At 40.6% G+C, this 23,139-nt stretch overlaps 1 protein-coding gene across 3 annotated transcripts; it reads right to left on the minus strand.

Moving 5' to 3' along the window:
- Positions 1-168: 168 nt before the first annotated feature.
- Positions 169-21,788, minus strand: atp8b4 (ATPase phospholipid transporting 8B4). 3 transcript variants are annotated; one of them, XM_085462133.1, is made up of 29 exons: positions 21,704-21,788; positions 21,352-21,476; positions 20,962-21,023; positions 16,981-17,039; positions 16,786-16,899; positions 16,599-16,697; positions 16,442-16,503; positions 14,795-14,867; positions 14,523-14,593; positions 14,298-14,377; positions 14,011-14,169; positions 13,779-13,867; positions 13,299-13,495; positions 12,987-13,195; positions 12,112-12,155; positions 11,858-12,023; positions 11,588-11,776; positions 11,290-11,405; positions 11,005-11,169; positions 10,810-10,921; positions 10,624-10,729; positions 10,326-10,467; positions 9,764-9,947; positions 8,854-9,077; positions 7,881-7,964; positions 5,607-5,840; positions 5,356-5,494; positions 5,146-5,276; positions 169-2,915 (listed from the first exon to the last, which is right to left on the minus strand). In XM_085462133.1, exons 3-29 carry the CDS (start codon positions 20,993-20,995, stop codon positions 2,604-2,606), a joined length of 3,594 nt encoding a protein of 1,197 aa, XP_085318259.1. In that variant the 5' UTR covers positions 20,996-21,023; positions 21,352-21,476; positions 21,704-21,788; the 3' UTR covers positions 169-2,603. The 3 variants fall into 3 exon arrangements, with proteins under 3 accessions (XP_085318259.1, XP_085318258.1, XP_085318260.1); XM_085462132.1 differs by having other exon boundaries at positions 5,595-5,840; XM_085462134.1 differs by lacking the exon at positions 7,881-7,964 and having other exon boundaries at positions 5,595-5,840.
- Positions 21,789-23,139: the final 1,351 nt, after the last annotated feature.

Consider the following 23,139-nt stretch of genomic DNA (forward strand, 5'->3'; position numbering starts at 1 on the left):
GATCATGCTGGAAAATAAGGGCCAAAATTTGCTTCCGGGGTGCATTCAAACATGTTCTTTTTTTTATTATGTTCTAATGTAAGATTTTGTTGAGAAGTCATTGTCTGTCTGCACATTTTTCTCATAAACAAAAAGAAAGCAAATGTGAGAACAACAACCAAAACAAACTTGTGCTGTATAAAATTCATCTATATTAAATTTTCAGACACTAACATTAAAAGGCAAACAAAACCCTCTCTCCATGTGCATCAATGGAAACGCAGACTGTTGGGGTTGTAAGTGTATTAAAGATATTCAAAAGGCTCAAATGCTGGATGTTAACTTCTGCACAGTAACATTTTTTACTTCACAAAAGAGCAGTGATTGTTGGAGGCTTAGAGGTCTATGCATCATATATCATATGCAAAAGAAATGGGGGGGGGGGGGTGTTTCGTAGGACATAAAAGTGGCCCCTTTTACATGTTATTCGTGTAAAATGATAATAAAAAATTAAGTATGAATCAAGTAAATGGTTAAAATGCAAATCCAAATAAGTTTGTGAGCGAGGCAAGAGATGGTTTGGAGATGTGGAGGAGAGAGTGGTTATTTTATAATATGAAGCTGCCAGGCAGGAGGAAACGAGGGAGCAGGTTCATGGATGTGGTGGAGGAGGACATGCAGGGGGGTTGGTGTGACAGAGGAAGATATTAAGGATAGGCTGAGATGGAGGCAGATAATCTGTGGTGACCCCTAATGAAAGCAGTCGAAAGAAGAAGAACACTATGTGAGGGTTTTCAGCTAGGGGTATATCTCATTCTTTCCTTATGAATCCATCAATGGCAAAATGCTCAAACGCCTTTATTATATCATATTTTACCTGGCCTGTGTTTGCATCTCTTTTATGAACTACTTCAAAAAACCGATGGTTTAAGTAATTTTTTACATTTAAAACTTCTCCACTTATTCGATGTTTCTTTGACGTATGATCAAACCTCCCTTATTTCCATATGTCTTACTCAAGCCATGCATTTCAGTTTTACTTTGTCCTTAAATATACTCAGGCCAAATCAGAGATGAAATATTAAATAGAAAAGAACCGTCTTTAACAGAAATTATTAAAGGCACAGCACAGGGCAATGGATCTCAGAGCAGTGTCATTGTGGCATGCTATATGCCACAAACTGTAAAATATATTAAAAGTTTAAAATCTGTAATTTATTGTGCTTATCATCCTATTCAGCAGCATTAGTTCAGCATTTACAATACTTATTTTTTAAGTATTGGATGTATGTTAAGACGAAAGTGTGTTTCAGTGCATAGTTTTTAAAGATGATGCTTTTTGTACTTGTGGCCAGGGCGATCTTCCCTTTTGTAATTTACAAGCCCAGCCCTAAAAGAGTTGGGGCATTGTGTAAGATGTAAATAAAAACAGAATGCGATGATCTGCGAATCTCACAAACCCACACGATAAAACCTAGAAAGCATGTCAAATGATTAAACTGAGACATTTTACTGTTTGATGAAAAACATTGTTTCAATTTGATGACAGCAACATATTTCAGAAAAGTTGGGGCAACAAAAGTGTGGCTAATTAGGTTGAATAAGATGATTGGATATGAAAAAAACTGTATACAAATTGTGGAAAATTTTCAGGATAATGTTCCTTGATGTAATATCGCAAAGACTTTGAATGTCTCATCATCTACAGTACATTATATCATCAAAAGATTCAGAGAATCTGGAGAAATCTCTGTGCGCAGGGGGTGAGGCCAAAAATTCTGCCACAGAAATCACTGCACAGTTTCAGAAATCATTGTGTGAGAACACAGTTCACTGTGCCATCGATAAATGTGAACACGATCTAGAAACGCTGCCATCTCCTCTGGGATATATTAAACTAGAGTGGGACAATATCCCAAAAGTTCAGCAGCTGGTCAGTTCCCAGATGTTTAAGGACAGATGCTACATTGTGATAAAGATGGCCATGTCCCAGCTTTTTTGAGATGTGTTGATGGCATCAAATTGAAAATCAAATGTTTTTCTTCAAATGTTTCCTGAGTTTAAACATCTGATAAGTTTTCTGTGGTGTATTGTGAATACACTATGGGCGTGTGAGATTTGCAAGTGATTGCCATTCTGCCGTTGTTTACATTTTATACATCGTTCTGACTTTTTGGGGAACTGGGTTTGTTTTTATTGCACAAAGGTTTGTTTGGTAACAGCTAAAAGTACTGAAAGGTCTTTATTAATCAGAAGAGGACATGCCATTATAATGGTACAAAACTGAGGTCAAACTGGGTTATTTCTGAGCAACTATAAATGTTTCTTTAACTTTCGCAATTCATGCAAATATTGTCATGAGTGTCAGAGTGAGAGTTTGCCAGTTTCTTTGTTCGTTTGGGAGTGGTTCCTTCGTTTAATTATGTTTTGGCTGGCATTTATAACATTCAGTGTTCGCACAACTCACACTTTAAAAAACAAAAATAACTGAGGTACATTTGTGTAGCTGATTTGAGCAAAGATTCACCCAAAATTGTGCTTGGTCTGCAGGATCCATGCATACGGTACCCTTTACTCTATGCAGCGTCTTAAACGTCGAGTTCAGTCTCCGTGCTTTTTTTGCTTCAAGTCTGTATTGCACTGTTGCTGCTTTCTGGTGCTCCACCTTCACTTTCAGGTGAGGCACAGGAAACTTCATTTTTCCTCTTTAACATGCTTTCTATCCAGCTGGAGCTGTGGCTTTGTGCTGTTCTTTCAGGGGAGCAAAGTGAAGAGACTGTGCTCCTCCTCATGTTTTTGCCTGAGGTAATCAGCTCGCCGAAGCCTTGTTGGTGGGAGAAGGCGTAGGCAGAGCGGCGGGAGCTTGTCCTGCGTACTCGCCTCAGGTTCTGTTCCTGAGGTCCTTGTTTCTTCCTGGACTGTTGGAGACGACGAACCTGCGGAAATACATCATGGAAAAGTGTGTAAATACACAACACGTGTATTAAATATAAAAAGTCCCCAATGTATAAAGCAAAGACCTAAATCTAATTTAGAACGTACAAAATATTTATTACCAAAGTATACACTATATTGCCAAAAGGAGGGATTAATATGATGTCACTTCACCCTTCTCAGCTATAACAGCTTGAACTATCTGGGAAGACTGTCCACAAGGTTTAGCGATGTTTATGGGAATCTTTGGCCATTCTTCCAGATGCACATTTGTAAGGTCAGACATTGATGTTTGAGAAGAAAGCTTGGCTCACAGTTTCCACTCTAATTCATCCCAAACATGTTATGTCAGGTGGAGGTGCAGGCCAGTCAAGTTATTCCACACCAAACTGGATCATCCATGTCTTTATAAAACTGCTTTGTGCACTGGCATGCAGTCATGTTGTAACAGGAAGGGGCCGTCTCCAAACGGTTCCCACAAAGTTGGGAGCGTGAAATTGCCCAAAATGTCTTTGTGTGCTGAAGCATTAAGAGTTCCTTTAACTGGAACTAAAGGGCTGAGCCCAACACCAAACTTTATACTTAAATTTATACCCTCAGATAAGTGCTGTTCTCCTGGCAACAGCATCAAGCATCACCCCAGTGTGTGTTACACCACTGCCTTTCACAAGGGTCTAAAAACTGTCCTTAAGCAAATCTGAAGGCAACATGAAGCTTGGAGGTCTGTAGCGATTGATTCTGCAGAAAGTTGGTGACATCTGCGCAGTATGTGCCTCTGCATCCGCTGACCCTGCTCCGTTTTACGTGGCCTAGCTCTTTGTGGCTGAGTTGCTGTTTCCATCACTTCCACTTTGTTATAAAATTATATAACATGTATAACATTATAACATTAACTTTGTTAGAACTAACAGATGAAGGTACTGTGTAATGTTTAATAGCGGCAAAATTTAATGATTGGACCTATCACAGTACCATGTTGGACTTCACTGAGCTCCTGAGGGCGACCCATTCTTTCCCAAATATTTGTAGAAGCAGTCTGCATGCCTAGGCGCTTGATTTTATACACCTGTGGCCGTGGAAGTGATTGCACTCTTGAATTCAATGATTTAGTTCGGTGAGTAAATATTTTTGACAATATATTGTATGTAAAAGTGCTAATTCTGCAGAAACTCATATGATAAGTATAAGGTTACCAATACTGTAAACAGCATTTTACTGCTGCAGTTGGTTTGATTCTTAAGTCTACTTGTTTTAGTCGTAGAGGCTGGTTTACAGATTAATTTAAGGAGTCTAGAGAGGATATAGGGAGGATATGCTTCACTGATTTCTATTTATTATTTGGAATTTCCCTTAGTTATTACTTTTTATGAACAACCGGATAATTGTCAGTAGGCTTGTTTTGGGGTTTTTTGTAAAAAATCTTAATCCGGAGAGTTACTATTAACTACTGCTGTCAGATAAATATAGTGAAGTACTATTTGCCTATTAAATTTAGTTGAAGTATGAAGCTTCATACTTTACTATACTGACATAGTTACTTCCACCAAGTGTTCATTGTCTTGCTCAAACTTGCAGTTGCTGTAACTTCAGCTCCCTCTGAAGGCCTTAAATCCACATGGGGAGAAGAGTTGGGTATATCTATGTCAGATGACATTTGGTAAATTCCACACCACTCTGCGTTCACCACTCCCTATTAAAATTTAAAGTAGTTCATAGGGCCCATTTATCTAAATCCAAATTATCTAAGATTCATCCTGGCTTAGACCCTCGCTGTAATAGGTGTGGGTCTGATGATGCCAATCACACCCACATGTTTTGGACCTGCCCTGCCTTCGCACATTTTCGGGAGGAGTTTTTTGTACTCTGAACAAGGCTACTGACCTGAAACGGGCTCTTAACCCCCTATTTGCTCTCTTTGCTACAGTGGGGGAGGATGATAAGTATGTTATCGGGGCAAAACATCATTTGCTGTCCTCTGGTTGCCTCTCGGTTAGACGTGCCATTTTGGTAAGGTGGAAGGCTGCTGCCCCGCCCACCCATGTTCAGTGGCTTGCTGATCTCATGTTGTGTCTTAGTCTTAAAAAGATCCACTGCTCCATCCAGAATCATGGTGGCAAATTTGATCAAATCTGGGGTCTTTTTCTGACAAACTTCTCTTGCGTTAACCTTTTTTTTGTAAACTATCTACAATGTCTCAATAAAGTATTTTGAGTAAACTTGCAGTTGCTGTACCTTGTCTGTCAACGTCGGGAAAAGATCCACTCTGAGGAACTTGACGACTAAGCCAGGCATAACACACACCACAGTGGTGAGCAGAACAACCAACCACACACTCTTCTCTGACAGACAGTTACGAGCCGTGCCTGAGGAGGAATAAAAGGAAATGCAATTTTCTCGTATCAACGTAATTTTCTTGCGCGGGCCACACTGAACCAGACTCACCGATAAATGGGAAGCTGCTCGGAAAAATGCCAAATAAGCCGTCGCTCTGCATTGCAAATAATATGGCAAAGTACACCATCAGGCTCCCCCATATGAAGAGGTGATTGACGGCAGTCCAGTAGTGCGTGTCGAGTCCGATCTTGGAGCAGACGTACATCAAACCATAATAATAAAAATAAGACCCTCTTTTCATTTAGCAGTCCTGTTTTGGCAGTATTTTGTGATATTTACAGTCTCACCTGAACACTTACAACAATGACCAAGGACGTTGCTATGGTGACGGCGAACGCCTGTTGGTCTGAAAAGGAGGAGCCGTCTTCTTTCACCATGAGAGGGAAAGCCCCGTAGGGAATGAAGAAAAGCAGGAATGACGTGGCAACCCCCTGCAGGGTGCACAGGAAAAACTGACGCTTGTTGAAGAGAAGGTTTTGCTGGCCGGGTTTGTACAGACTTGGGTAGCGAAGGCTGTTCTGGTCATTGACGTCCTTTAGAAAACAAACAAAGCATGAGTATGATATTATAGACTCTTTTGTTTATTTTAATAAGAAATAAATGATGGGAGGATAATGGGGGAAATGTTCTGCAGCAGTTTTATGACAAATGGTCAGTTAAAGCGGATGAGTGTAAAGTATACAGTGGCTTGCAAAAGTATTCCACATTTTGTCACATTACAGCCACAAACAGGAATCAATTTATTGGAATTCCACGTGAATGACCAATACAAAGTGGTGCACACGTGAGAAGTGGAACGAAAATCATACATGATTCCAAACATTTTTTACAAATAAATAACTGAAAAGTGGGGTGTGTGTAATTATTCAGCCCCCTGAGTCAATACTTTGTAGAACCACCTTTTGCTGCGATTACAGCTGCCAGTCTTTTAGGGTCTGTCTCTACCAGCTTTGCACATCTACAGACTGAAATCTTTGCCCATTCTTCTTTGCAAAACAGCTCCAGCTCAGTCAGATTAGATGGACAGCGTTTGTGAACAGCAGTTTTCAGATCTTGCCACAGATTCTCGATTGGATTTAGATCTGGACTTTGACTGGGCCATTCTAACACATGGATATGTTTTGTTTTAAACCATCCCATTGTTGCCCTGGCTTTATGTTTAGGGTAGTTGTCCTGCTAGAAGGTGAACCTCTGCCCCAGTCTCAAGTCTTTTGCAGACTCCAAGAGGTTTTCTTCCAAGATTACCCTGTATTTGGCTTCATCCATCTTCCCATCAACTATGACCAGCTTCCCTGTCCCTGCTGAAGATAAGCACCCCCAGAGCATGATGCTGCCACCACCATATTTGACAGTGGGGATGGCGTTCAGAGTGATGTGCAGTGTTAGTTTTCCACCACACATAGCGTTTTGCATTTTGGTCTCATCTGACCAGAGCACTTTCTTCCACATGTTTGCTGTGTCCCCCACATGGCTTGTGGCAAACTGCAAACGGGACTTCTTATGGTTTTCTGTTAACAATGGCTTTCTTCTTGCCACTCTTCCATAAAGGCCAACTTTGTGCAGTGCACGACTAATAGTTGTCCTGTGGACAGATTCCCCCACCTGAGCTGTAGATCTCTGCAGCTCGTCCAGAGTCACCATGGGCCTCTTGGCTGCATTTCTGATCAGCGCTCTTCTTGTTCGGCCTGTGAGTTTAGGTGGACGGCCTTGTCTTGGTAGGTTTACAGTTGTGCCATACTCCTTCCATTTCTGAATGATCGCTTGAACAGCGCTCCGTGGGATGTTCAATGCTTGGGAAATCTTTTTGTAGTCTAAGCCTGCTTTAAATTTCTCAATAACTTTATCCCTGACCTGTCTGGTGTGTTCTTTGGACTTCATGGTGTTGTTGCTCCCAATATTCTCTTAGACAACCTCTGAGGCCGTCACAGAGCAGCTGTATTTGTACTGACATTAGATTACACACAGGTGCACTCTGTTTAGTCATTAGCACTCATCAGGCAATGTCTATGGGTAACTGACTGAACTCAGACCAAAGGGGGCTGAATAATAACGCACACCCCACTTTGCAGTTATTTATTTGTAAAAAATGTTTGGAATCATGTATGATTTTTGTTCCACTTCTCACGTGTACACCACTTTGTATTGGTCTTTCAGGTGGAATTCCAATATATTGATTCATGTTTGTGGCTGTAATGTGATAAAATGTGGGAAAGTTCAAGGGGGCCGAATACTTTTGCAAGCCACTGTAAATTGGGATTAGGAACGCTAATCGCATGGGTTAAATTTAAGCTACAACCTACTGTAGGGTTAGACTTTTAGGTACGTCTGATGGGTTTATCAATCATGACACAGTGAAAGAGGTCAACAGTAATAAAATATTCACCTGAATGACTTGACAGTATCTTGAAAAGAAGAAACAAAATTAAACTATGAAACGGCTCTGGAGCTTACCATTAGAGAGAGATTACTGAAATAAGAAAAAGTTCGATTTTTGTGCAAATTTTTTAAATATGCATAGCCACATTGAAATAAAACTTAAGTATGCTTTAACTTTGTACAAGAGCTATTATCACCTGATCAAAAAGTCCCATCGCTAGTACTGGCAGCGATGTATAGACAATGTTGAAGAGGGTGATGAACCACTGGTCATACACAGTCTATGGAAAGTGGACATTTTGTTAGAGCAGGGTTTTTTCCAACCATACAGCACAAACATTCAGAAGAGCGAGAGGTCTCGTGCATGAAAATTTCTTTCAGCTCAATATCGGAGAGAACAAAGGGAAGATCAGAGCAGAGAGGAGGACAGATGCATCAAGGAAAACAAGACTGAACACAAGCTGGAAGAACATGGATGAAAGTCAGTGACATGGAATAGCTCACTGGTTTCACCTTATTTAGAGTCTATGGTACAATAAGTATAAAAGTACATAACATTCACTTTTTATTCTAAACAAAGGCAGTCTGAATCAAGTACAGTAGCAGTCTGAGCCTATACATTCATGACTACAGGATCACCTGAAACATCCCTAATTTTAAGAGCTATGTAAAAGTTTTAAAAGAAACCTTAAAAGCAGAGAGGGTGTCTGCCTGACAAAGTGCATAGTTGTGCCTGATAGCTGAAGGCTCTGCCTCTTCTACTTTTGAAAACTCTACACAGGTAAGCCTGTCTGTGCTGGTGTACCAGGAGAAGGTTTGACAGACTGTATTGTCCCCGGTTGTGAAGACTGTCCTCCAGCAGGGAACACTTAGATTATTTCTTCTGCTCACCACTCTTCCTTCCAGACAAAGTGAACACATCTCCTTCAACTTTAGTCTATTAGGAACAAAATGGACTAGGTCTGTTCCTAAATTAGATAAAAGACACTCCTGACAGGCCTTGTGGCTTCTACAGAGTCAGAAGGAGACACATTTACTCCAGTGGTCCTGAGGTCAGCCTCCGTGACCTCACCACAAAACCAGACCTGACAGTTGGCATGCATAATTGATTTAACACAAACATAAAAAAAGCTTCAAATATGCTTGAAGGCTTCATTACAGTTTTCTTACCTGAGCTGAGAAGCCGCAGAAGAAACCGTACCAGAAGTGCACCAGGGTGAAGGCGAAGTTCTTGTAGAAGAAATATCCCAGAAAATTACACATGCGGAAGTAAGACCAGCGTCCGTGAACCAACAAGAGCCTCTGCAGGTACCGGAACTGGGCAAAGGAGTAATCTGAGGCCAGAACAGCCTGCATCCCCTCCTGTCCGCTGATCCCAACACCGATGTGAGCAGCTGAGTAAGACACACAGTGTGTGAAGCAATGCCCTTCATAACTGAAATATTTGTCATTACAAACAGCTGACAAGATTCTGGAAATATATTCACAAACATCGTTAAATAACAGTCTGGACTGAGTTTTTTTTTTATAAATGAAGAAATGTTTTTACAACCAGCCTCTTACGCAGTGTGTGGCTGGTTGTAAGGTGTTGGGGTAAGGGAGGTAATTTCACTATTGTATCGTATACCCCAAAAAAATCTGTTAAGCAGAAAATATGAACAAACTGAGTAAGTACTCAGCAGTTTGACTGCTTAATTCATATAATATGATTCACAAAGTTTATAAAAATCTTTCATTGATCCTTGTGCCCTGTGGATGTGGGCATTCTCATCCTGCAAGAGAGTGCTCCCTGTGATCTTTAACCATGCCAGCAAAATTTCCCTCCAAAGCATAACAGAATTTCCAGCTCCCCTCAGGTTTTTCCTTTAATTTGTCACCTCTGGCAAGGCTGAAAATTCCCTCTACACACACGTGAACGGAGTCCTTGGATGCAGAAGAGTGTGCATCCACATCAGTTTGTGATATTTTCTTGAGAATTCCTGATATTTCTTTTCAAGTGTTTACTTGTAAATGTTATACTTCACTTTGTAATAGTAATACATACTACATGCACGCCACACGTGGATGATCTGAAACTTACTCTTGATCATGCTGACATCATTGGCTCCGTCTCCTATGGCCAAGGTGACAGCTCTCTTGTGCCTCTTCACCAGCTCCACCACCTGAGCTTTCTGCATCGGCGTGACGCGGCAGCAGATCACCGTTTTACATAGACAGGCCAAATCCAACAGGATGTGCTCCAGCTGGGGCTCCAGAGCGTGAGCCTGAAGGGCAGAGTACCCACACCACACCTATTAAATCTATCATTACCGCGGTGTAACATCAACCCCCTGCGGAGGGGACACTAAGCAACATCCCTGTGTGCATCACGCACTCTGCCCTGGGCACAGCAAGAGAGCAGCTCGCGTGCAAAATGATGTTAATAAAATCCTGTAATAGAGCCGAGGGCAGAGCTTATTGTAGACTTTGTTCAGTTGGCAGCAGGCACAGACGCAGCAGACTCATCAAAGAACATCGGAGCCATTTAGCAAACAGTGTGAAACCAACGGGCATCAGTAACAAAACAAAAACAAGTGCAGAAGTAAAAATGAGCATTTAATTAAAGGCAATCTCCGTGAAACCACTTTTCATTGTTATCTTACCAGACTGTGTCCATTGATAACTAAGGCATACTCTGCAATTATAGCTTCTTCAAACACAGAATCGTCTGCAAACGCATCCGTCTTCTCAACATGTCCTGCACTGCTCACGCAACTCAGGCCGAGGATGTGCTCTTTGGCGCTCCTGAGGATAGATGCAAGGCAGTAAAAGTGAATCACACCAGAATTCTCTTCAAGAAGGCTTTTTAGCATTTTAAATCCACAGACTTTCTATAAATGGGACATTTAATATTCAAAGAATACCACCCTGAATGTGAATTAAATGCAAAAAATGTGTCACCTGAGCTGCTGCTGCACATCCTGCAGGGTGTGGCCGGAGATAACAAACACCTCATTCATGTCATCTCGCAGCATGTTGCAGGAGTAGCCAATGTTCATTGCTGTCTCTAATGAAATTAAACAGTTTACAGTCGTGTATCTTTCCACAGACAATCCAGCCAATATTAAAGTCATCATTCACAGGTACCTAGTTTATCTCCTGTAAGGACCCAGATTTTAATGTCAGCTAGATTTAGGCAGGCGATGGTCTCTGGAACTCCCTCCTGAAGTTTGTCTTCAATCGCCGTGGCTCCTAGAAGCTTCAACAAAGTCAGCAGTGAGTCATCAGGACTAAATGCGATCGATTGCTTTAGGAGTGTAAACAAAAGCATGTCAATTTTACCTTCATGCCCAGTTCGATCTCGTCGTAAAGGACAGCAAGCTGATCTTCGCGATTCTCTATTACAGTGCTGGCAAAGAGAAGCCTCTTCATCCAAACTTTAAAATAATCTTCATCGAGGTCTTTGTAGGACAGAGCCAATGTTCGAAGCCCTTCCCCAGCAAATTCCTGCATGAAAAACGATGGAAAAATAAACATCTGACTAAGAGAATAAATCATTAAATCTGCAATCCACAGCGCAATTATTTACAAAGGAGACATTATGTTATCCACTGCGATAACACCTACACTAAGGTGTTCTGAGGTAGTGTACATGAGGTTTTCACAGGATGGATCCAGACGTTCGAAAATAATCGTGTCAGCGCCTTTGGAGTAGAGTTTAATCTGGCCTTCTGGGCTTCTCACTATCAAACAAGACAAAGCACAGCAAGAGGAAAAATAAAACATGGATTATTTGGCTGTCAACTAAATTGTCAGTAGATACAAAATAATCAGACATGTTGCCTCGTGCTGCTATTTCGTAATTATTGTCCACAGAGTTTCATGATGACTACTTGTGTGTTGCTTTTATAAGTGAAGACCTAACCAATGACACTCATTCTCTTGCGCACGTTGTTGAAGTCCAGTATGGCCAGAAGCTGGTAGGTGACGGTTCGTCCCATCTCACACAGCGTGACGGTTTCTGGGGTTCGCGCCCGGAAGACAAACCCAAAGTTTCGCGCCGCAGTGACCAGCGCTCCCTCATCAGGTGACTGTGCCTGGTACACCAAATTTCCTTCATTTGAACATAAACACATCAGTGAATCAGAGTTATTTGAATTATTACAGCTACAGTTTCTGGATCATGTATGTTTACCTTCACTCTTCTCCTCTGGCATGACAGTGTGACACAAAGCCAGCAGCCTGAAAAACTCCTGCACTGCAGGATCCTCCATTTTGATGGCTTCAACCAAGCTGCTGTCGTAAAACTTGAACCTTCTGTCGCAGAGAGGGTTGAAGGAAAAATCCACGCAGGCTGTTTTCTGAGACATTAAAGCACCAGCGCAATGATTGTGTCACATCTGTTTCACTAGAAAGAGAAAGAATTTCTGCTTTTTTCAATCTGCTCACCTCAGTAATTTCCACCTTCTGGTCAAATTCATCATAGACATCACCTAAAAACATAAAAGTAACAATGGCAGTTTTATTTATATAGCACATTTGATTATAAGTGAACACAGTGTGCTTAACAAAGAAGAGAAAAACATAAAAACCTCTGCAGGTTTACAATTCCCCCTAACCCCTTAAAGCCTGAACCATGAAATAATTGCCAGAAAATTCAAGTTTTTAAAAAATGTTGTTATTTATTGCTGAAAAACATATCATGCAATCTATTTCTTTTCAAGGGAGGGGAGGGAAGATCTCACTCACTAATGATGTAGAAGTCTCAAAAACCCATGTTTCAAATATGATAGGCGTTAAGGGGTTAAAGCACAAGCACTCAGCTATTGACTGAAGGCCTGTGTGGAAAAAAAGGCTTTGAGCCTGTTTTTGAATGTAGCCGCAGATGTGATTGATCACTGATCAGCAGGTAGCTGGTTCCAAAGAACAGGAGCGCGGTAAACGAAAGCAGCCTCAGTGCACTTGGATCTGATTCTAGGAACACTTAAAGGGAGATAGCTCTAACTGGGTTATAAACACCGAACAAGTCGGAGATGTGGTGGGAAAGGCGAACAATCGAGAGCTTTATCATTAATTATTTTGTCAAAGATTAAGAAGTAATTGCCTCTGTAGTTGGACCTGGCTCCCAGCATTACCCCCGAAGTCTTCTACAGTAAATTTGACCAAACAATTTTAACATTTTAGGGTGAACAAACTAAACAAAGCAAAAAACATTTAGGTCCCATGCTTAACTGTTCAGCAGTTTTTGTTGAAGAGTAGCCCAATTTAACTGAGAGGCTAATTAGCCCAGTGTTTTAACCCGATGTAGTACTAAAGCTCCATACCATACATCTGTCCATTAATGGAGCACTTGCTGAAGACCATGATGTTCTGGGTGAGCGTGCCTGTCTTGTCAGAGAAGATGAACTCCACTTGGCCCAGCTCCTCATTCAGGGTGGTGGTGCGAGCTTGGGCTGCAGTGCCCATCGGGCTGTGGTACATCTTCCGGTCCCAGTTAATGAAGTGACTGTGACCAAGTCGCAGGACTTCCACACTGATGAAGTTTTATTGAGCAATACAACTATTTACCAACTTCCTAGTCAGTGTGACGGGCTTAATTTGAAAATGACTTTTACAACGACTGCATAGGTGCTTACCTGACATACAGCGAGATGGGCACAACAGTGTTGAGGATGATGATGTAGGACCAGAAGGTGAGGAATCCAGAGAACACAGCGCTAATCTGGAACGTGTCCCACGGCAAAAACACTCTGAAGTTTGTGCCGACATACGTTTCCCAAATAGTGTGTCCAACTGCCAAAATAACTCCCATACAAATAAGGAAGGCGAAAATCTGAAAAAAAGACAAGAGTACATATTTTTGTTCCCAAAGATGCATCAAATAAAGTGGTATGTTTTATATGCTTATATGAGCATATCTGTAGTAAAAGGCACAAAATGTGACATTTAAAACCAGTGAATGTAACTCTGGACTGCCAGCTTTTAAAGAGAAATTTATCATTTATGCAATTTATTTACAACTAGAACAGCTGCCTATAAAATAGCCAACTAAGCCACAATCATCAGCCCATGCTAGCATCGTAAAATGCAAAGCAGAGTTACAAAAATCAGCCTACCCACAAAACCAGAGTGTTCATGAGTTTGTCGATACTGGTCCTTTTCAGTTTCGTCCTTCCACAGTTCTGCATCAGTTTGGTTTGTGAGCCTGTTGGGCAGATGTGCAAACAACTGTCAGTGTTGAAAGAATATTAATAAGACTGTCCGTGACCTTTCCATCGAGGCAAAGAAGAAAAATATAGACGCAGCTAATGGATGTGGAGAATAAAACCATTAAAAAGCAACTATTACCAGCAAATATGACCATTCCAAAGCACCACTCAGTGTTTCTGAGTACACAGCCCCGCAGAAGCATTTTTTCATTATCCAGAGGATATTTATTGCCTTTCCAGTATAATGTTCCAGTAAACCTATCCAGCTTGTTGTTTGGAGGCTCACAAATGACTTCCCCTGAGGAACAAAGGAAGAAAAAGAAAAAGATTCGTCAGCCATGACTGATCAAACCGTCGCAAATAATTAGATATAAGTAGACAAAAATGAGAGAAAATGTGAAAATAAAAACTTTGGCATCATCTCACCATCAAAGTCCATCAGTTTAGAAATGTCTCCTAAATCTGAGGTAACGGTTAAAGCCTGACGGACTTTTAGATTGGTCTCTCTGGAGGGAAGAAAAAGGAAGACAAAGAAAAGTTGGCTATTTTTGCTAAACGTCAAATTAAATATACGCATGCACTTTTTGTGCTCATATGAATGTCTTGTGCAATTGCTCCCATCTTACTTTTCATACCTTGCGCAGAACTTACCCATCTAGCTCTGCAGTCTCAACATAGCACAGACCATAAGGCTCACTGCTACAGAGAAGGAGGATGTCTGCCTGTGTGTGAATCCAATACAAAATACTCAGCAGTGGAAAAAAAGGCAATAAATCAATTTCTGCATCACTGAACCTGCAACAGCACTTAACTGGCCCCATTTCTCCCAAAAGAACCTATTTTCTTTACTATATGTTAATCTAAAAGGCTGATATTACAGTCTAGCATGTAGTGTGACAGTGTCGTAGCAATGCTTTACTCACAGCAACAAACTGATTGTTCTCTAGTTTGATGATATCCCCTACTCGAACGTTCATCCATTTTTCATTCTGCAAACTTGAAAAACAGGAAACACAAAAGGTTAGGAATAGCTGTAAATGTAGCCTCTGCAGGAAAGCATCTACAAATCCAATTCCAGAGTTGAGTTGGGACGCTGCCCAAAATGTAAATAATCACAGAATGCAATGATTCCAAAATGGGAAGTGCACATGGTAAAATCTAAGCAGACCTGATTTTTCCTGTCCATGTTAAGACAGCAGTCCATTATTAATGTCTCATATTACCACGATACACCAAATCCCCCCATAAAGCATGTCTTCTCTTCATTCTGAAACAGTTTGACTTTTGTCTCCAGCAGAAACAGTAACAGAGTTACAGTTATTTAATAAGTGCTCAAAGGTGCCCATGGTAAATAAAGGATTGACTGAAACATTTTTGTATTTCATGAAAAATATTAGCTTCTTTGGAATTCAGTGTCAGCAACACGTCTTTAAAAAACTTAAGATGTGATCAACAAAGGCCAGAGAGGTAAGTGGTGCTAAACTGAAATAGCTGGAGGAAGATTTTGATTTGGCAGCAAGTCAGTAACATGAAAAGACATCTTAGAGAGGCAGAGTTTCTCAGAAGTAAAGACAGGCGGAGGTTGACCAAAGTACAAAAATAACAAAAAACTTAAAAATAATGTTCCTCCACATAAAGTTGTGAAGACTTTAACATCATCTACACACATAATATCATCAAAAGATTCAGAGTATCTGGAGAAATCTCCAGGCCACAGATCAATACTGTATGTCTGAGATCTATAGGCCTTCAGATGCCACTGCATTAAAACAGGTGTGATTCTCTCATGGAGGTCACTGTGTGGGCTCAGAAACACTTCCAGAAATCACTGTCTATGAACACAGTTCACCGTATCACCCACAAATGCAGGTTAAAGCTCGATCACACGAAGCAGACACGCCTCTGTCTCTTGGAGGCAAATCTCATTCAAAATGGACTGAAGCAAAGTGGAAAACTATTCTTTGGTCAAATGAATCAAAAATGGAAATTATTTTTGGAAAACACGGACGCCACATCCTTTGGTCTAAAGAGCAGAGGGACCATCCGGCTTGTTATCACTGAGTTCAAAAGCATGCATCTCTGATGGCAGCGCATCAGTGCCTATAGAACTGGCAGCTTTCACATCTGGAAAGGCAACAGAAGGACTGAAAGATACATAAAGGTCTGCTGCAACAGCATGACATCATAATAGAAGAGTCTGGGTTGCTTTCACTAATTTCATATATTTGGCGCATTATGAATTGAAAAATACAACAAAGCTGACAAGAATGGGATATTCCTCTCCCGAAAGTCCATCAGCTGGACTCCTCACTTCCCAGACATTTATGAACTGTTGTTAACAGAAGAGTGGATGCTACACAGTTGTAAACACAGCCCGTCATAACCTTTTTATCCTTGTTGCTGTCATCAAATTCGACACCGTCTTGTTTTGTTTTCTTAAAGTTTCCTCTTAAATATTTTCTCAGCTGAAACATTTGATCGGTTTTTATTGCATTCTGTTTATTTACATTTTACATACACATCCCAACTTTTTCAGAACTGGGTGTGTAAATGACAACGTCATAGAGTACCTTCCTCTGATGAGAACCTGTGACTGCCGGTTGTTGACTTGTTGGTCGCTCTTGTATCGGAACTGAAATTTTTAAAAAAGGGGGTTACAAATTTGAAGAAGAGACGTAAAAAGAATAGCATTCAAACAAATTGTAAGAGATAAACAATGAAACTAACATAGTCATCTGTGGCGTCCTTAACAGCCGTGATCACGAGCACAAAAACCAAAGGCACGATGGTTGTGAACCAGGACAGGGAGGATATTTCTGGAATTAGCTGTGAACAAAGTTTGCATTAGCCCTCTTTGTTTCCTACATCAATCAAATTATAGTTTAATGACACAATCAGTAGCACTTTTTCCTACCTGCAGTATTAAGAGCACTGAGAAGTAAGCGTTTGCCACCCTCTGGAACTGCTCAAACAAGTTGATGGGCAGGAAGGTGAAGATATTGTACTTTGAGGTTTTGATGCGATTATCCTGAAGATTCACATCATTAGAAACAGCGCCGATGAAACCCCACAGCCAACACTTAAAGCAAATTTAATGCAGGTAACTTACGGCATAAGAGAACCTGTCATTGTAGTCCCACGCGTTGGCTTTCACGCGGCGCTCTTTCTCTACAGAGAAGACAACACAGAGGAAAGGAGAACTTAAAGTAAGAGCTCCTTATTCTAAAGTCTGCCTCTCACACACATAGCAGAACAAATTTAACATCAATATGAGATTTTGACCATTTGCCTATATTTCTTTCCGTTTAAAATCCTAAAATACTTTTTTTCCTTTCAGACTGCCCTAACATTTATTTTCCTTCCAAATCACCTCTTGAAATGAGAGCAAAATCCTAAAGAAAGCTTAGTTAGCTTAGGGTAAAGTTTCATAACTGTGTATTTTATCTTTCTTTTTTTTTTTTATTCTCAAGATGAACACAGTAATTTGTCTTAGATTGATTTTTTTTCTTTTGCTCTTTATTTATTGTAAGAGAAGGGACACAGAGGTCTCGGTTCACTTATCTGCAAATAAAAGGATGATTTATTTATGAAGAGACAAAGTAAAAGACTGTTTCAAGCACCAGCATGTTCCTCTGGTGTGGTGATTATTGAAGATAAGGATGATGAAACCTTTTCCTACATTGCAGTATTTCACAAAGTATTACATGATCAAGCCAGCAAACCCCGTGATGTTGCAATGTCCCACTTTTAGTTAAGCTTTAGTAAGCTTGACTGTGGTTGATAAAACCTCCTTTTAAAAAAAAGTTTGACTATATTTACAATGGAGAGCTCACTCTCACGCTGGTACAAGAAGAGGTCATTCTTTGATTAGCACATATTTTTTAATTATTTCTCCATTAAATTGTTAGCAACTTCTTTGATTACTATATCTACATAAGGTTCTAAGTCTTATTTCCTAAACTTTGAATAAGAGCTTCATTGAGGGATAAAGATGGAGACAGATCTTTAATTCATATCTTTATATGTATTAAAACAGACATCCTTATTTTTAGCTCCAAATAAATCTTGTACTTGTAAGAAATTTTATAGGCTGAATGGAGCACCCCCACCAAATTGTGGGTAAATTTGTGTTTGGTTGATTCAAACACACCTTCTTTGTTGAAAAAAAAAATTTGCTCTGGGAAATCGATTTTATATTATTGGAAAGGCTGTTTATTCCCCTTTAAATAGTGCCACATTTGTAAAGAACAAGCTGGGTTGAGCAGCAGAGTTGAGTATGTGGGTTGTGCCCATTAAAAACTTGCCAGTTCTTCTTTGCCAATGCCAAACAGCTTATTCTGCTATTGATTCTCAGCAGCCTCAGTAGCATGATGTGGAAGGACACAGCCACAACAGCCTGGCACCTTCTCCTCACACTGTAGGATGGAAGTCTATTCTTCAACCAACATTTTTCACAAGTCAGCCAGTGTGGTTGTGTTGGTCACTCTGGGATGAAGCGCACACCCAAGCTGATCCCACAATGGAGTTGAAGTCAGGACTGCAGACAGGTAATTTCATCCTCTCCACTCACAAATTCTGGAGGTAGTCTCTGTTAAACCCCAATCTGTGGGAGACCCATTATCATCTTGAAGGACAGACTTCAGTCCCAGACTGTGGAGATATGAGATTGCCACTAGTTGCACGATTTCAACTTGATATCTCTCTGCATTGAGAATGCCTCCAAGGATGGCAAGCCTTGTTTTTCTAGTAGTGAGGTCTTTTCCAGATTGTCCGGGTAGAGACCTTTAACCATATAGTCCTGAAAACCTTGATTGCAAATCTGTGGAAGACTGCCAACAGGGTGCTGACAGGGTGAGGAAACAGTCTTCTTATGTTCTTGGGAAGCCCACTTCCAGCTTGTCACATTCCCTATTATATAGAACTGGGTCATAAATTTGAAGGGCTCACTCCAAATAATGGTGCAACTTGTTTTTGTGGAACACCGGCTTGAAATTGTCCAGTGGCACGGGCGCTATGCACATCAGTCAATCATGGCATGCTTGCAGCAGACACCAACTGACCCCTGTAGCAGGATCTATGCTCCTGTACCAGAAGCTCAAAACAAGAGTCAATAGCAGAATAAGCTGTTTGGCATAGGCAGAGAAGATGTGGCAAGTTTTTCGTGGGCACAACCCACACATTCAACTCTGCTGCTCAACCCGCAAATACAAATCTGGCAATAAACAGGCTTCCCAATGATATAAGATTTATTGACAAGAAGCAGAATTGTAACAACAAAGAAATAATTGACCAAACACAAATTTCCCTACTTTTTGTGCAAAGTTTAGTTCAAAAACTCCTTTGCAAAAATTCAGCTACTCCAACACACTTGGAAACTGTAAAGTGAGAAGACTAGAAAGGCTCTTGTAAGTTAATGTAAAACTCGCTAGCGGTTCACTTAGCTTCACACTGATGGTGGAAACGAGAAAAGGGAAGCCTTTACTTTGACAAAATGAAATAAAATCCTACCAGCCCCTCAAAAGCTCATCAGTCAACATGATACAACATGTTTAACTAATCTATCAAATTAAAGTGCACACCCTTTTTTCTCAGAAGCTCAAAAAACCCTTCTCTACCACTTCTTAGTGAAATTGTCATGCAGTTTCACTCATCTTTTCATCCTGCGTTCCATGCTTCTCATGAGCAAGACTTGTGACATCTATAGAGGGATAAAGGGATTAACCATGGCATATTAAAAAAGGCTGACTTCGTAAAAGCTACTTTCAGTTGCTCCCTTATTCACAAGGGGTCACAGCAGCAGGTAGCTCTACATATTTGATTTGGCAGCATTTTAATGTCTGATGTCCTTCCTGACCCACCCCAAAGGGATTTGCGTCTCCGCCCAGGATCGAGCACTTGCCAAGTGAAACTACAAACCTCTAAACTTGATAAAGTTTCAAATGATGCCTTTTTGCGTGCGTCTACTTCAAACACACCTTGTCTTGGCCTGCCCGTCTTACCCAACAGCTGAAGACTTCATTTCCCAACTTTGACATTCTTCTCATGGCTCATACATAAACACAATGCATTAAGGGTCATTAATATGTCTGGTCACCCTTTCTAATCAGTCTCGATGTGAAAAATGTTGACTCTCAAACAAGAGCCGGTGTATTTCCCGCAAATGCTGAGATCATTTATCAGAGCATTTTAACTTTTCACACAAAGCCGCTCCCGAAAGAGCATGTACGCTGACAGATCTGCTGTTTCCAAACAAGGTTAAAACATTGTTGAATTATGCATAACGCACCCGCACAGAGCTGCAAAAGGATAGAGCATCTACCACGACAGCTGGGATCATCCTGCTATCACTTACTATGATACTTAATTATTAAGGGAGGCCACTATTGTTCAAACCATTTGGTCTGCTTAAGCATATAATTAGGGAAATATTTCAATTTTATTTTCAGGGAATTTCAGTGGACTTAAAGAGAGATGCAAGTCTGAACAGCTTACAGTGAAATGATTCAGGAAATATTTCAGGTAGTCAGTCACTCTGAGGACTCTAACAGTAATACGGGAAGCATTAAGATGAGCTGTCTCGCTAGCAATGCCACATCTTTCTTCCTAAAAGGATAATTACACCTATTGTTGAGGAATTGAAATCCCATCTAAAGTGCAAGGAGCATAAGGTCACCTTGCGTTATGTGTGTAATGTTGCGCTCAAGGATGCCGCAGATGACAAACATGCAATCTGCATACACAGAGCACATGAAGAGCACAGATAGCGTAGGCGCACACCAGCACAGAGAAAGAGACAAGTTATATTAAAGTGCACACTCTTTTTTTCCTCAGATTTCATCTTTCCCATCTTTCCAAAGCAGCACTGCACCATAGAGAACATCTGCGAAGTGAGGAAGGCACAAGCTCCGCCTTCTGCTTTTAAAAGTAAAAAAAAAACAACACTTATGTGAAAAAAAAAATATGTGCAACTCGCCTGCCTGAAACCTCACAGTTTAACTGCATTTTTGTCCTACTTTTAAGACATCCTCACTGTGGAATGTATTGTAATGTTGTTATAAAGAAATCAATTACAACTACAAATCAGTCTTACCAACATGAGGTTTTCTTCTCCAGAATGTCTCCATCTTCTCCTGGGACCTCCCGAGGATTTCCCTGAAAGGCAGATGGAGGACCCAGGCTTAACAAACAATAAACCCTGCACTGGCAGAGGTGTAGGAAAGAGCAATAAATGCACCATAATGGCATTACATGTGACTGTTTATCAAGGCGCTTTTAAACTGCAGGTGCAAGCAGCAGAAGGCAAATCCTCAGTGGACTGTGTCTCCTTGGGGTTTCCAGGTGAGGTGTAACCCCTGGCTGAAGTGCACATCTAGGCTCTTTGTTTTCAAAAGAAGGGGCCTGTCTTTATGGAAGTTTTCTCTATCTGTGCGTAGAATAAAACACAAACGGTGAAGTGTGACCGCATTTATCCACTTCTTACCTTGCACAGGTTTCTCACAGGCGCAGACTTGTGTTATCTCCATGTATCCTGTTATTTACCCGCGACCATTTATTTCAAGTAGCGCCTTCCGCTGATTTTTTCGAAGCAGACCCTATCGCCTCTTCCTGAACAGAAATCATCAGAGATAAAAACACACACACAAAAAAGCAGTTCAGCTGTGGTGATGGTGCTGATGTCGCTGTTGCGGTTAGAAGCTTGCTAATAATAATAAAGAAAACAGGACGTGGGCTGTGAGGATGGTGCAGGCAGGCAACCATCAGCAGCCCCGCTCTTCTGAAACAAATGAGCGGAGAAATAACGAGGCAGCAGGAATCAGCCGACGATCACTCACCAAGAACCGCGACATGGTGATGAAGCTGCAGCCCTCTTCTTCTGGGAGAAGTAGAAGTGAGTGAGTGTGCGCTGCAATGAACACCTCTTTCTCTCCCCCTCTCTCTTACTCAGCCCAGTCTCTTGGCAAATAGAAAAAAAGAAGTATGTTTACTGTGTGGCGCAGGTACGCTTTTCAGACGTGCCACCTTGGCAACCAAGTGAAAAAGAGCTAAACAGGAAGGTAACAACCTTTTTCCAAACTTAGCCAACAATAATAAGTGCTATTGTTGTTTAACACTAGCCTCGTTTTAATTATCTAAATCTAATCTAAGATGCTTTTATTGCCTTTACCACCTTTGCATTTTTTCCAGTAGTTAGTAGTACGAAGGAAAGCACTTACACAGAGCACTTAAAAGAAACAACATAGTTGACAAAAGTGCTTTCCAGTTAAAGGACAGTAATAACACACAGAAAATACACGTTAAACGAGAAGAAATACCAGTTTTTAAAAGGTCAGTAAAATACATAAAAAAAGATGAATACAATGGACAATAAATAAACCTAGCAATAAAGAAATGAAAAAAGATTAAAAGTGACTGTTTAAAAAAAATCTCAAGTCATACTTTGCATTATATTTTTAGTTTATTGTCCAACTTCATCTCATTGTTTTTAATACCTAATTATTTTTAAGACCTAACATTACAGTTGCATTTAAAAAAAAATCAGTTTCTTTCTTCTTTTTATTGTAATAATAAAATTTAGCAGGTTTTAGTAAACAGGCTTTGTGTCAAGTTTATTTCCTGTTTTGTAAGTATCTTTCTGACTCTGTGTTATTGTATCTTCTCTGGGATCTAAAGTACCGTTTTTCTCAATCACTTTGATGCAATCCTCACAGCAGAAAAGTCATTCTCACCACTCTTTATGCAGTTCTCAGCACAGAAGTCCCCCACCTACGTTAGCCGTTCTCATTGTTTTTAAAAACACGCTGTTTTCAATAAAAATACCTCAAACATTTTTCATATATGTAAGAACAATACACTTTAATGCTCTGTCAGAGGCACCAGTGAAACTGTCCTTCAGCTGAAATATAGCAAATATAGATACGTTCTCAGATGAGGGTTAGTTGCAACAAACAGAGTTCAGTACTACCAGTCTTATGTCACAGGTGCGTGTCATGGCATGTCATGCTAGTACAAGGTTGAATCCCCTATTGCCTTCAGAGTTGCCTTAGATTCAACAAGATGCTGGAAACATTCCCCAGACATCACACGGTTGCTGCAGATTTGTCAGCTCTGCTGAGATCTGTTGACTGTGGAAGCCATTGAAGCTCTTCTGCATACCTTGTTTGTAACGAGCGCTTGACTGAATTACTTTTGCCTTCCTATCATCAGCTTAAAGTAGGTTGGCCATTATCATCTGACCTCTGACATTAAGAGGCAGAGATAATTGTGCTGG

The sequence above is a fragment of the Copadichromis virginalis genome, linkage group LG7 (genome assembly GCF_057382275.1).
Source record: "Copadichromis virginalis isolate Kocher_CV1m ecotype Utaka linkage group LG7, C_Virginalis_male_GT1.1, whole genome shotgun sequence".
Lineage (NCBI taxonomy): Eukaryota > Metazoa > Chordata > Actinopteri > Cichliformes > Cichlidae > Copadichromis > Copadichromis virginalis.